The sequence below is a fragment of the Salmo salar genome, chromosome 11, assembly GCF_965601325.2.
Source record: "Salmo salar chromosome 11, fSalSal1, whole genome shotgun sequence".
NCBI lineage: Eukaryota > Metazoa > Chordata > Actinopteri > Salmoniformes > Salmonidae > Salmo > Salmo salar.
Window position 1 is genome coordinate 88,309,688 of NC_138301.1, and position 14,433 is coordinate 88,324,120.

The following is a 14,433-nucleotide window of genomic DNA, read 5'->3' on the forward strand; positions in this document are numbered from 1 at the left end:
GTGCTTGATATACATTGGTTAAAATTCTTGTTATTAATCAAAGAAATTGAAATTATGTCAATTATGAGATAAGTTAATCCTGTCTCTACCAATGGGAATAGATTCCTTTGTTTCCGGGCTTGAGCACCATTGGTCTGTTTTTCAGGCTTGTAAAAGGCATTAGCTGGCATGAGCTGACTACCTGAAAGTAAACTGTAGGCTATAGAAATAAAAAGTCACACACTATGCTCCCAGAAATGTATTGGGTAAACCACCCACGTTTCAGCATCACATTGCCTGCTTTAGGCTTAGAGTTTTTCACCCTCCCTGAAGAAGAAAATGTGATGCCGAAACATTGGTGGTATACCCAATACATTTCTGGGAACTTATAAATAGTGTGCAACTCTCTTTATTTTTTATTGCCTACTGTTTATTCAGGCTGCAATAAGTTATGCATCCTCCAGGTGAGGCTGTTTCATATAATTTTACAATATTAGTCATTCTTTCAGTCTTTGGCTGTGCATACAATGTCCATAATGTGTTTGTTACAGTATAAACTGCATTCTGTTGACAGTTTAGATTACTGTACTCTATTTCAGAAATGCTTGTTTGTAGCCTATTCGAATGGATGCTGAATGAATGTACACAATCTGTGAAGAAACCCTATTTATTAAACAAACATTTTATGCTGAAGAAAGTCAAGGGAAACATTGTTGGAACAATGTTTGTTATGAGTGGGGGAAGCTACTACTGCTACTCAGGCTAGATTTTTCTGCCCCAAACTGATGTAATATGGCACCTGCACCCACTGAAGGGATAAATCAACAATATCCAGCTGCAGCCCCTTTCCTAGATTCCTTTACTCCTTTCCTCACTCCCTTTCTTGTCCTCCTTTCCTAGCTTCCTTTCCTTCCTTTCCTTCCTTACCTCCCTTTCGCGCCTCCTTCCCTATCTTCTTTCATCTCCTTTCCTAACTCCCTTTACTTGCTCCTTTTCCTCCTTTCCTTGCGCCCTTTCTTTTCCTCCTTTCCTAAGATTAACCACAGCCAGTAGAGAGGAAAGTAAGAAGGAAAGGAAGTTAAGAAATTAAGCTAGAAAGAAGGAAAAGAAAGGGAGCAAGGAAAGGAGGAATCTAGTAAAGTAAAAGAGTTCACATGTATGTGGTAGGGATTAACCACAGCCAGTAGAAAGGAAATGAGGAAAGGAAGCTAGGAAAGGAAAGGGAGCGCTGAAAGGAAGCTATGTGAGGAAAGGAAAGGTGGAAAGGAATCAAGGAAAGAAAAGGTGGTGTTCACAAGTATGTGGTAGGGTTTAACCACGGTCAGTATATGGTTATAGTATTGGTTTTAGTGACAAGGCTAGATTTAGTCACAGGCTGCTGCGGGGTGCATCTCGGATACGCCGGGGGGCAAATCGACCGCACTCCCAGTCACGTGGTTTGAGCATGACAAAGGTATGATGCGTTGTCAGCTGACTGCAGTAAATTCACCGACCTTCTCTGCAAACACAGACCAGCAGCTGGAACACCATCTTCTTGTCCATCTAGACCTCTCTCTCCGAACCGAATAATGGCTAGCCAGTCCCAAGGTATCCAGCAGCTACTGCAAGCTGAAAAACGAGCTGCAGAAAAGGTAGCAGAAGCCCGTAAACGTAAGTTAAAATCTGATATTCAACGGTTTAGGTAAACTAGACTAGCTCGATTGCAGTTAACTGACTTTAAATTGATTGGCTAACATTTTGCTGGAAGGTAACGTTAGCTAGCTAATGGCATAACAAACAGTTTATCAATAAATAGCTACTCGAATATACCCCAGATTAGATGGGAATACATTCATTGATTGGGTAACGGCAGAATGTGGCGATGTACAGATGGCCTACAAAGCCTTGCTTCAATCCAAGCTAACTAGCTAGCAACATCGGATAGCTAAGTTAGCTACCAGCGGTATGTTTATTTATTTTTATTTTTTTAACCTAACTAGCTAACTGTTAAGGTCTCTGTGGTTTGTTTTTTTTAGCAAATGATTGCCACCTGTAGTAACTTAGACCTTTACTAGAAATAACAGTAGCTATCTATGCTCAAGGGTGTCGTGCACATGATGGATGCCAACCAAATAGGCCTAGTGCTGTGTTTTTTTACAATTGGCATTGGCTGGCTGTTCCATATCATACACAACTGAGTTAGTAAGATGTGAAATGTTCTATAGTGGTGGCAATTAAGCGACAGCAATTGGTGTGTACGGGTAACTCACCTATACTGTCCCCTTAGTAAATTATCTTGGGAAAAACACACCTAGCCTACATCTAGTGAAGATACGTAGATCTCATCTGATCTCACACTTACCATATGCCTAGCTCTCAAGAACCTGGTAGGAGGCCTGTCAGACCTAACGCTTCGATCACACCGACAGCGTCATTGCATTTTGGTACACCAGATCGTGGACCACAGGAAAAGGCAGGGTGAACAGACCATTTTTTTTCTCACCTTTATTTAACCAGGTAGGCCAGTTGAGAACAAGTTCTCATTTACAACTGCGACCTGGCCAAGATAAAGCAAAGCAGTGTGACAGAGTTACACATGGAATAAACAAACAGTCAATAACACAATAGACAAGTCTATATACTGTGTGCAAATGAGGTAAGATTAGGGAGGTAAGGCAATAAATAGGCCATAGTCGTGAAATAATTACAATTTAGCAATTTAACATAGGAGTGATAGATGTGCAAGTTAACCATTAACATCGACAGGGCTGTAGTGGAGCGGGTCGAGAGTTTCAAGTTCCTTGGTGTCCACATCACCAAAGAACTATAATGGTCCAAACAAACCAAGACCGTCGTGAAGAGGGCACGACAAAATCTTTTCCCCCTCAGGAGACTGAAAAGATTTGGTATGGGTACCCAGAAGGCCAGCATCCTGGAGTTGCCTGTTGATGTTGAGACTGGTGTTTTGCAGGTACTATGTAATGAAGCTGACAGTTGAGGACTTGTGAGGCGTCTGTTTCTCAAACTAGACACTAATGTACTTGTCCTGTTGTGTACCGGGGCCTCCCACTCTTTCTATTCTGGTTAGAGCCCGTCTGCACTGTTCTGTGAAGGGAGTAGTACACAGCGTTGTACGAGATCTTCAGTTTCTTGGCAATTTCTCGCATGGAATAGCCATAATTTCTCAGAACAAGAATAGACTGACGAGTTTCAGAAGAAAGTTCTTTGTTTCTGGCCATTTTGAGCCTGTAATTGAACCCACAAATGCTGATGCTCCAGTTACTCAACTAGTCTAAAGAAGACCAGTTTTTTTATTGCTTCTTTAATCAGAACAACAGTTTTCAGCTGTGCTAACATAGTTGCAAAAGGGTTTTCTAATGATCAATTAGCCTTTTAAAACGATAAACTAAGATTAGCTAACACAACGTGCCGTTGGAACACAGGAGTGATGGTTGCTGATAATGGGCCTGTGTAGACATTCCATGGAAAAAAAAAAAAAAAACGAATAACAGCCGTTTCCAGCTACAATAGTCATTAACAACGTCTTCACTGTGTTTCTGATCAATTTGATGTTATTTTAATGGACGAATTTGCTTTTCTTTCAAAGACATTTCTAAATGTCCCCAAACTTTTGAACGGTGGTGTACATTTTTTATTTATCAGAATTGTCTGTGATTACACTAAAGAGGGTTTTTATTCTCTCTTATTGTAGAGAACACTTGGTTTGGTCAATTTTCTGTTGAGTTGAATTTCAAGAGCTGGATTAAAAACTAGCTCCGTTTATGGTATAAGCTATTGTCACATTAAGTTGACTAAAATGGTGCAGATCTCGATTCCTTAAAGCTTATGTTCACTGCTCCTACGTTTTTGACTCATCCTGCAGTTTATACTTTTTTGTCTTTGTCTATAGTTTCGCTTAATGCTAGGGGGTTACGAAACAATGTGAAGTGCAAGGCCTTTTATTTGCTAAACAACTTAGAACAGATTTATTATTATTATTTTTATTTTTATTTTTTTGAAGTCTCTAAATTTTGGCTGATGCCAACTTCTGGAAGTCACAGTGGGGCAACGATATTTGGCTTTCTCGTGGCTCTGAACGCTCCGCTGGGGTAATTACAATGAAAAATACCTTTGGGAATATTCTACACTTGGACTGTGTCACTATTTGTCTTGTAATCAGTTCAATGACATTATGCTCATTACTGTCAACTTCTACGGGTACAACACCAAACATGAGAATGAGTTGCTTGAATCTTTAGAGAAACAAACTTCATTGGTTATCTAAATGTCCAAATTTGTTATCATTGAGAGGACTTTAATATTACTATAGATAATTCAACTGATAGATGGCCCCCAGGTAGGCCAAACAATCAGAATTTGGGTTTAATACTTTTTATGGGAAAGTTTAATCTTACTGATATATGGAGAGAGGTTTCTGGCCGACAGATCATTCACTTGGATTAACAAAACAGGTTCCTTACAGTCCAAAATAGATTTGTCTTCTGTCGAAATGGATTGATGGTGAATGTGTTGCTACAAATATTTGTACTACTCCCCTCAGACCATAGGGCCATTTTTTTATATTGATGTCAAAAATATTTACCCCTGATACTACCCTTGGTAGAGCATCCTACTGGAAGCTAAATAGCTCCTTATTAAATAATGATATAGTTAAGTTTGAGGTTAAAGGTCTGCTCTCACACTTGGGAAAGAGCTTGTGACGAGATCTTATTACAAGAACCGGGAGCTCTTTAAATTTGAAATGGCCAAGTACCTTAGAAAATATGGTAGTAATCTTGCGAAGACCAGAAGGGCTGAGGAGGAAAAGGTGATCATTTAACTTCCCTTTTCTCAGAGGTCCCCAGCCAGCCTGTCGGGAAGAGGACATGGAACTGAGTTACAAAATAAACTGTTTTTTTTTTATATATATATATATAAAAAGCAGAAGAAATCTTTTATTAGATCTATAAAGGGAAAAAATGGCTTGAGGGAGAACAGAATTCATCCTATTTCTTTAGACTTGAGAAATGTCACTTTACAAATAACACTATCCATAATTTAAGCATTTATTACAGAGGACCAAAAATTAATCGCTAACTACTGTAGCAATTTTTACAGGAAATTGTATAACTCTACGTACTGTCAGGAATCCAGATGTTTTTTGCCTCCCTGAATAATGTTCACTCTATCAGTGATATAAAATCTAAACTGTGAGATTAACCCATCCTAGTTGAAGAGATTATCGAGCCTATCAAACATCTAAAGAACAGTAAATCCCCATATATTGATGGAATTATGGCAGAATTGTACAATTTATTTTCTGACCAAGTAGCTACTTGAAGTCTTTTTACAGTATTAAAACAATGTTCTCCCTCCTACAATGAATCGGGGGTTAATAACACTGATACCTAAGCCTAAAAAAGAACTGCTGCTCATCGATAGCTGGCGTCCAATTTGTCATAGTCATTATTAAAATATTAGCTTTACTACTTGCAAAAATAAAGAAGTCCTAGATGCAATCATTGAAACGCAATCTGGCTTTATGAGGAACAGACATATTTCTAACAATATCAGACTAGTATTACGCATACTTGACTACTCAGACCTAATAACTGAGGATAGCTTCATATTTTTAGGTTTTTATAAAGCATTTGACAGTGGAGCATTAGTTTCTCTTCCACTCCCTTGAGAAATTTGGCTTTGGGGAAGTTTTCTTCTGTAAGGCTAAGACTATAGTCTATACGAATGGTAAACACTCAAACTGAAACATGGCACCTCACCTAGATTTAAGTTTAGTAGAGGAATTAGGCAAGGTTATGTCTCACCGTATCTATTTTTATGAATCACCCAACTTCTTACAAATGCTTAATAATAATCCTGTACAAGGTATTTCCATTTCTGTTAAAGAAATTATTATAAGCCAGTTGGCTGACGATGCTAACCCATTACTAAGGATCAGAAGTCTAGAGGCTTACTAAATTTTAAACCTCATATAACAAAACAGAAGCTAAATCAATGGCTACAGAGGGACTTACCTTCAGCCTTGGTTATTAGGGCTCTTCCTTTTAAAGATATCTCTAGAGAGCGGCATGTTAGTCTTTATATCTTGACGGTAAAATAAGCAAATAGCGAGACCAGATGCTTTTCAACTTTCTGTGGCAAAACCGTACCCATTACATTAGGAAAACTGTTGTAATGAACACTTATGAGTATGGTGGGCTGGATTTTTGAGCTTTACTACCGTAAATAACACTGAAGATCAATTGGATAAAACAATTCCTAAGAAGACCCACTTCTATCTGGGACTTTATTCCTCATGTCTTTACTTTTGGTGGCCTTAACGTCATGTTGGTTTGCAATTTTAATATTGACAAAGTTCCAGTGAAACTCTGCTTTCCATCAGCAGGTGTTCTTGTTATGGTCCTTAATTCATAAGCATAATTTTCTGCACACAGATATTATAAACTCAGCAAAAAGAGAAATATCCCTTTTCAGGACCCTGTCTTTCAAAGATAATTTGTAAAAATCCAAATAACTTCACAGATCTTCATTGTGAAGGGTTTTAAACACTGTTTACCATGCTTGTTCAATGAACCATAAACAATTAATGAACATGCACCTGTGGAACGGTTAAGACACAGTTATGAAAACTTAGGACACTAAAGAGGCCTTTCTAAAAAGGAAAAGATGCCCAGTGTCCCTGCTCATCTGCGTTAACGTGCCTTACACGGAACCCAAACCGGCTGCGCTCAAACTCTGAACCATGACAGTAATTTGGGGACAGGTTGAAAAACATTAAACATTTATGGCAATTTAGCTAGTTAGCAAGTACAAGCTAACTTGTTCTATTTAGCTAGCTTGCTGTTGCTTGCTAATTTGTCCTGGGATATAAACATTAGGTTGTTATTTTACCTGAAATACACAAGGTCCTCTACTCCGACAATTAATCCACAGATAAAACGGTCAACCGACTCGTTACTAGTCATCTCTCCTCCTCCCAGGCTTTTTCATCTTTGAACTTATATGGTGATTGGCATCTAAACTTTCATAGTATTACCACGACAACCGGCAACACAGTTCGTCTTTCAATCACCCACGTGGGTATAACCATTGAGGAGATGGCACGTGGGTGCCTGCTTCTATAAACCAATAAGATGGGAGAGGCAGGACTTGCAGTGAGATCTGCGTCAGAAATAGAAAGGACTTCTATTTTAGCCCTTGGCAAAGCAGACGCACTCAATTATTGAATAACATAGATTTCAAAAATGATTTTGCAATGCTCACGCACGTGAGCGGTGTAGTCAGGGTATTAGGCATGCTGCAAGGAGGCATGAGGACTGCAGATGTGGCCAGGGCAATAAATTGCAATGTCCGTACTGTGAGACGCCTAAGACAGCGCTACAGGGAGACAGGACGGACAGCTGATCGTTCTCGCAGTGACAGACCACGTGTAACAACACCTCCACACGATCGGTACATCCGAACATCACACCTGTGGGACAGGTACAGGATGGCAACAACAACTGCCCGAGTTACACTAGGAACGCAAAATCCCCTCCATCAGTGCTCAGACTGTCCGCAATAGGCTGAGAGAGTCTGGACTGAGGGCTTGTAAGGCAGGTCCTCACCAGACATCACCTGCAACAACGTCGCTTATGGGCACAAACCCACCGTCGCTGGACCAGACAGGACTGGCAAAAAGTGCTCTTCACTGACGAGTCGCGGTTTTGTCTCACCAGGGGTGATGGTCAGATTTGCATTTACACCGAGGCCTGTACTCTGGAGCTGGATCGAGGTGAAGGGTCCGTCATGGTCTGGGGCGGTGTGTCACAGCATCATTGCCTGCAATGACAAGCTCAGTCCAATCTCAACGCTGTGTGTTACAGGGATGACCACCTCCTCCCTCATGTGGTACCCTTCCTGCAGGCTCATCATAACATGACCCTCCAGCATGACAATGCCACCAGCCATACTGCTCGGTCTGTGCGTGATTTCCTGCAAGACAAGAATGTCAGTGTTCTGCCATGGCCAGCGAAGAGCCCGGATCTCAATCCCATTGAGCACGTCTGGGACCTGTTAGATTGGAGGGTGAGGGCTAGGGCCGTTCACCCCAGAAATGTCTGGGAACTTGCAGGTGCCTTAACATCTCACAGCAAGAACTGGCAAATCTGGTGCAGTGCATGAGGAGGAGATGCACTGCAGTACTTAGTATCTGGTGTGGCCACCAGCTGTATTGACTGTTACTTTTGATTTTGACCCCCCTTTGTTCAGGGACACATTATTCCATTTCTGTTAGTCACATGTCTGTGGAACTTGTTCAGTTTATGTCTCAGTTGAATCTTGTTATGTTCATACAAATATTTACACATGTTAAGTTTGCTGAAAATAAACACAGTTGAGAGCGAGAGGACGTTTCTTTTTTTGATGAGTTTATATGGAATACGCTGGACATATTGTTGAAATATATTGCTCAAAAAAATAAAGGGAACCCTTAAACAACACATCCTAGATCTGAATGAAAGAAATAATCTTATTAAGTACTTTTTTCTTTACATAGTTGAATGTGCTGACAACAAAATCACACAAATAATCAATGGAAATCCAATTTATCAACCCATGGAGGTCTGGATTTGGAGTCACACTCAAAATTAAAGTGGAAAACCACACTACAGGCTGATCCAACTTTGATGTAATGTCCTTAAAACAAGTCAGAATGAGGCTCAGTATTGTGTGTGGCCTCCACGTGCCTGTATGACCTCCCTACAACGCCTGGGCATGCTCCTGATGAGGTGGCGGATGGTCTCCTGAGGGATCTCCTCCCAGACCTGGACTAAAGCATCCGCCAACTCCTGGACAGTCTGTGATGCAACGTGGCGTTGGTGGATGGAGCGAGACATGATGTCCCAGATGTGCTCAATTGGATTCAGGGAACACTTAAACAACACAATGTAACTCCAAGTCAATCACACTTCTGTGAAATCAAACTGTCCACTAAGGAAGCAACACTGATTGACAATACATTTCACATGCTGTTGTGCAAATGGAATAGACAACAGGTAGAAATTATAGGCAATTAGCAAGACACCCCCAATAAAGGAGTGGTTCTGCAGGTGGGGACCACAGACCACTTCTCAGTTCCTATGCTTCCTAGCTGATGTTTTGGTCACTTTTGAATGCTGGCGGTGCTTTCACTCTAGTGGTAGCATGAGACGGAGTCTACAACCCACACAAGTGGCTCAGGTAGTGCAGCTCATCCAGGATGGCACATCAATGCGAGCTGTGGCATGAAGGTTTGCTGTGTCTGTCAGCGTAGTGTCCAGAGCATGGAGGCGCTACCAGGAGACAGGCCAGTACATCAGGAGACGTGGAGGAGGCCGTAGGAGGGCAACAACCCAGCAGCAGGACCGCTACCTCTGCCTTTGTGCAAGGAGGAGCACTGCCAGAGCCCTGCAAAATGACCTCCAGCAGGCCACAAATGTGCATGTGTCTGCTCAAACGGTCAGAAACAGACTCCATGAGGGTGGTATGAGGGCCCGACGTCCACAGGTGGGGGTTGTGCTTACAGCCCAACACTGTGCACGACGTTTGGCATTTGCCAGAGAACACCAAGATTGGCAAATTCGCCACTGGCGCCCTGTGCTCTTCACAGATGAAAGCAGGTTCACACTGAGCACATGACAGACGTGACAGAGTCTGGAGACGCCATGGATAACCTTCTGCTGCCTGCAACATCCTCCAGCATGACCAGTTTGGCGGTGGGTCAGTCATGGTGTGGGGTGGCATTTCTTTGGGGGGCCGCACAGCCCTCCATGTGCTCGCCAGAGGCAGCCTGACTGCCATTAGGTACCGAGATGAGATCCTCAGACCCCTTGTGAGACCATATGCTGGTGCGGTTGGCCCTGGGTTCCTCCTAATGCAAGGCAATGCTAGACCTCGTGTGGCTGGAGTGTGTCAGCAGTTCCTGCAAGAGGAAGGCATTGATGCTATGGACTGGCCCGCCCATTCCCCAGACCTGAATCCAATTCAGCACATCTGGGACATCATGTCTCGCTCCATCCACCAACGCCACGTTGCACCAGACTGTCCAGGAGTTGGCGGATACTTTAGTCCAGGTCTGGGAGGAGATCCCTCAGGAGACCATCCGCCACCTCATCAGGCGCATGCCCAGGCGTTGTAGGGAGGTCATACAGGCACGTGGAGGCCACACACACTACTGAGCCTCATTTTGACTTGTTTTAAGGACATTACATCAAAGTTGGATCAGCCTGTAGTGTGGTTTTCCACTTTAATTTTGAGTGTGACTCCAAATCCAGACCTCCATGGGTTGATGAATTGGATTTCCATTGATTATTTTTGTGTGATTTTGTTGTCGGCACATTCAACTATGTAAAGAAAAAAGTATTTAATAAGATTATTTATTTCATTCAGATCTAGGATGTGTTGTTTAAGTGTTCCCTTTATTTTTTTGAGCAGTATATTATGTTTTCCATGTACTTTTTGTATTGATTTGTTGTTAATGGCCTTCCCTGTGGCTCAGTTGGTAGAGCATGGTGTTTGCACACTCTTTCTGTGCTTTTAGGGTCCTTAATGCAATTCGTCAGAAAATGGGCATGGCTTCGCATCATTTTCAGATTTGAAGAAAATGGCGTAAAATATGCAGCCGATGTCCGAGAGCGGATACCAATTCATTGCTTTAACTAATTATGACAAATGTTGAGCAATGTAATGACTTTTCAAATAAGGTACCTTACACATTATGTTGGCTGACAATTTGTTAGCTACACTATCCGTACGAACCACATAGCATATCATTACAGCAGTATGTGGCGGTGGGTTAGCTCGCTACCTAACGTTAGTTGGCTACTAATACAAACTTGCCAGTATATGAACTATATGCGATCTAACTACCTAACGTTTGACTTGATTATTCATGTCATTCTTAGTTTAGCGAAGTTGTATAGTTGAGTGTTCTCAATGGACATTTGGGTGCTTTCGTAAATTCGCTCTGGCTGTCTGCTCTGATGTCAGAGCAGTCTTGTCTGACTGTACCGGAGCGCAGAATAACTGAATTTACAAACGCTCAACACCTGCTGAATTTGGCCGGTGTTGGCAAAAAAAGCGTAAATAAATTGTTGCCAGCAGCACAGTTAGTCACCAACCCTCTGGATAACATAACAGCCTAACCAGCTCTGATAGGGCAAGTAAAATAGTCAGTGAGGTGTTCTCTCATTTGTGCCTGGAAGTAGCTAGCCAACGTTAGCTTGGGTGCTTGACTGCTGTTGTAAGGTCAGAACGCTCGAATCAACCCTAATCCGCGGCATGAGCGTCCAGTGTGCGCTCTGAGAGAGAAACGCCTTAAATTTGCAAACAGCCAATCTGACAATGCTCTGAATTTATAAACACCCAGAGCGCACTCTGGCACATGCGAAGTTGTAAAATGTCTAGCTAGTAATTTGTTATGCTAGCAAGATATTGCATAGCAACAGCATCAACTTCCGGTAGACAGGCGAAGCGGTAGGACGCTCAACTGAAAGGATACCGTTTGTTTGCAGTATACTAAAATGAACTTGTAGTATGGGTATTCAACTACAGCTTACATACTGAGCAGACCTGACCAGTCCTGGTAATACTATGAAAGTTTAGATGCGATCACCATATAAGTTCAAAGATGAAAAGGCCTGGAAGGAGGAGAGATGACTAGAAACGATTCGTTTGGCCGTTTTATGTGTGGATCAATTGTCGGTGTAGAGGACCTTGTGCATTTCAGGTAAAATAACAACTCAATGTTTATATCCCAGGACAAATTAGCTAGCGACAGCAAGCTAACTAGCTAAATTGCCATAAATGTTTAATGCTTTTCAACCTGTCCCCAAATTAATGTCATTGGTTCAGAGTTTGTTTTGATATTTCAACCTGTGTGTCGTGATCGCGTTTGGTGTAGGGGGACAAAATAAATGTATGCACGATGGCGCACGCGCACAGCCGGTTTGGATTCCGTGTTGGGTCTCATTTCCCTAACAATAGGATTTCCCACTTCCTCTGTTGCCAGGAAGCACACAACCAACTGCATAGTTATGGTAGACTTCATGGGACTGGGAATTCAGTGTCTGCTCCAATGCATTTGACTTACTAAGCCTAAGTGCAGATTTGTTTGTTTTGATCAGGTAAGAACCGTCGGCTGAAGCAGGCCAAGGAGGAAGCCCAGGCAGAGATTGAGCAGTACCGTATGCAGAGGGAGAAGGAGTTTAAGACCAAGGAGGCTGCGGTGAGTCACTGGGGGGACGGTTTGAATTGGCAAAGGAGAAACGAGGCATATGCTTTCCTAGTCAAGGAACTGTAGTTGGTAGCGATCAGAGTGAGGGAAGCAGCAGATAAGCTAATTGTTTTTGCTACTTTATTAACCAGAGCTACGGAGAAAGGGAGAGGAGGCACAGAGCGAGCAGCTGTCGCTACTAGGGAGCAGGGGAAGAGGTTTGAATGTGGAAGACGCAGGAGGTTCAGATCACCAGAGGAAGAGAGACAGCAACCACTTAACTTCTTGCTAGTTATTTATCATCCCATCCGATTACATAATACCTGTCTTGACAGGTACTTTCGTTCTCATTTTCCATTGATTAGAAATCTCTTGACTTGCTTGCTACACAAGCATAGCAGCCATGCAATTCTCTGTGGGAAGCGCAACGATCAGAGCGCATGCCCTTTTGCAACTTTTTCCAAATCATCAACAGAGTAGCATCATGCAGCCCATATGTTCTAAAACATTGTTCTATCACAACTAAAGTTACCAATTAACTTTGATTTAAGTGTAGCCTATAAGACCTGTTTCAAATTATATATATATTTTTTGTGATCGTGTATATTAAATGGATTTGACTGTTTTAAAATGGATATGTTCCAAATGTGCGCACCAGCAGCTTGTATACATAGAAGCCTGGAGATGCTAAATGTGTGTTAATTTATGGTCAATGAACATTAGACTGCCAGTCATTTGACTGAGTTACCTGTTGACTTTCATGACTGCCACAGCCCTACTTTATACTCACTGTATGTTTGTGAAGTGGTTTGTCTTGTTGTAAGGTGGCCTTAATTACTAATTTCTCCATTAGGCTCTTGGATCCCATGGTAACTCTGCTGTGGAGGTGGACAAAGAGACGGTAGGCAAGATGGGCAGCATCCAGACTAGCTACCAGCGGAACCGCGAAGGGGTGCTGGGCAATCTGCTGAAGATGGTGTGTGACATCAAGCCAGAGATCCATGCCAATTACCGTTTTGCTGGTTAGAATCCCCCCCATCCCTTAAACTAAGGAAGCACTGACACCCTCCCATTGCACTGCCATCAGTTTACATGCTTCATTGATAAGTCTACTACACCCATGGAGCAAACTCCTTTCTCTGCCTACTCACTTGAATGCTCTATTCATAAGTCTTATTTTCTCTAGAAATTGAATCATCAGATGGGTATAAGATTCACATAGGTAGGCTATACATTTATCTAGTCTAATATAAAGCATATTGACTCAATTAGTTAATCGAAGCAGGCAGAGGTTGTTTTGGTCTGATGCAGTGCAATGTCTCTGTGGTTCTGTCTTATTGGCTTCTAGTATCAATGTGTTTCTGTGATGGTTAGTGTATATGTGTGACATCTATTTATATGGACTTATTTGTGGAGATGAATAAAGTACTAATTCTAATTAATAGAATTTTAGCCCAAAAATAAGCAATTCAATTTTGAAAATCAATCTGTTTTGTTTTAAGTGTTTTCGTGCTATGAATATAAGATCCTGTGTGTGTGTATAGTGGACATTCTTCTGTTTAGACATTGTGACATTATGAAACTTTAATAAAGTGTTCTGGTGACTTTCATCTCAATTGCTGAAATGACCATATGTGGTTTTCTTAATTTATACTCAACAAAAATATAAACACAACAATTTCAACAACCAAATTCTCAAATGAGGGCGAAATGAACATTAAATTCTCAGGCAACAGCTCTGGTGGACATTCCTGCAGTCAGCATGCCAATTGTATGCTCGCCAACTTGTGACAACTGCAGATTTTAGTGGCCTTTTGTACCCAGCACAAGGTGCAATGATTATGCTGTTTCAGCTTCATATGCCACCTGTCAGGTGAATGGATTATCTTGGCAAAGGAGATGCTCACTAATGGATGTAAACAGATTTGATTTGTGCACACAATTTGAGAGAAATACGTTTTTTTTTGTGCATATGGAACATTTCTGGGATCTTTTGTTTCATGGAAAATAAAATGCTGCTGATGCTCCCAGGTGATAACGTTTCCACCCTTATGTCTTCATCTTTTATTTCAGCTCATGGAACATGGGACCAACACTTTCCATGTTGTGTTTATATTTTTGTTCAGTAGATTTCCTCAGGCTACCTTACGGGCTATTTGTTTCCTAGGTTACAGCTAATGTAGAATTAGCTAAAGGTTGTGAGATTTCTCCCTCCAAGTACC

The 14,433-nt window shown here is 41.7% G+C and overlaps 1 protein-coding gene across 1 annotated transcript; it reads left to right on the plus strand.

The window, feature by feature from the left end:
• Positions 1–1,399: 1,399 nt before the first annotated feature.
• atp6v1g1 (ATPase H+ transporting V1 subunit G1) lies at positions 1,400–13,827 on the plus strand. Its single transcript, XM_014128235.3, has 3 exons — positions 1,400–1,629; positions 12,123–12,223; positions 13,065–13,827. Exons 1-3 carry the CDS (start codon positions 1,548–1,550, stop codon positions 13,236–13,238), a joined length of 357 nt encoding a protein of 118 aa, XP_013983710.1. The 5' UTR covers positions 1,400–1,547; the 3' UTR covers positions 13,239–13,827.
• The last annotated feature ends 606 nt before the right edge of the window (positions 13,828–14,433 follow it).

Excerpts from the sequence above, each read along its gene's own strand:
- atp6v1g1 (XM_014128235.3), top strand. The coding sequence starts at position 1,548 with ATGGCTAGCCAGTCCCAAGGTATCCAGCAGCTACTGCAAGCTGAAAAA. Across the intron at positions 1,630-12,122 it reads GGTAGCAGAAGCCCGTAAAC|GTAAGAACCGTCGGCTGAAG; the intron begins GTAAGTTAAAAT and ends TGTTTTGATCAG. Across the intron at positions 12,224-13,064 it reads TTAAGACCAAGGAGGCTGCG|GCTCTTGGATCCCATGGTAA; the intron begins GTGAGTCACTGG and ends TTTCTCCATTAG.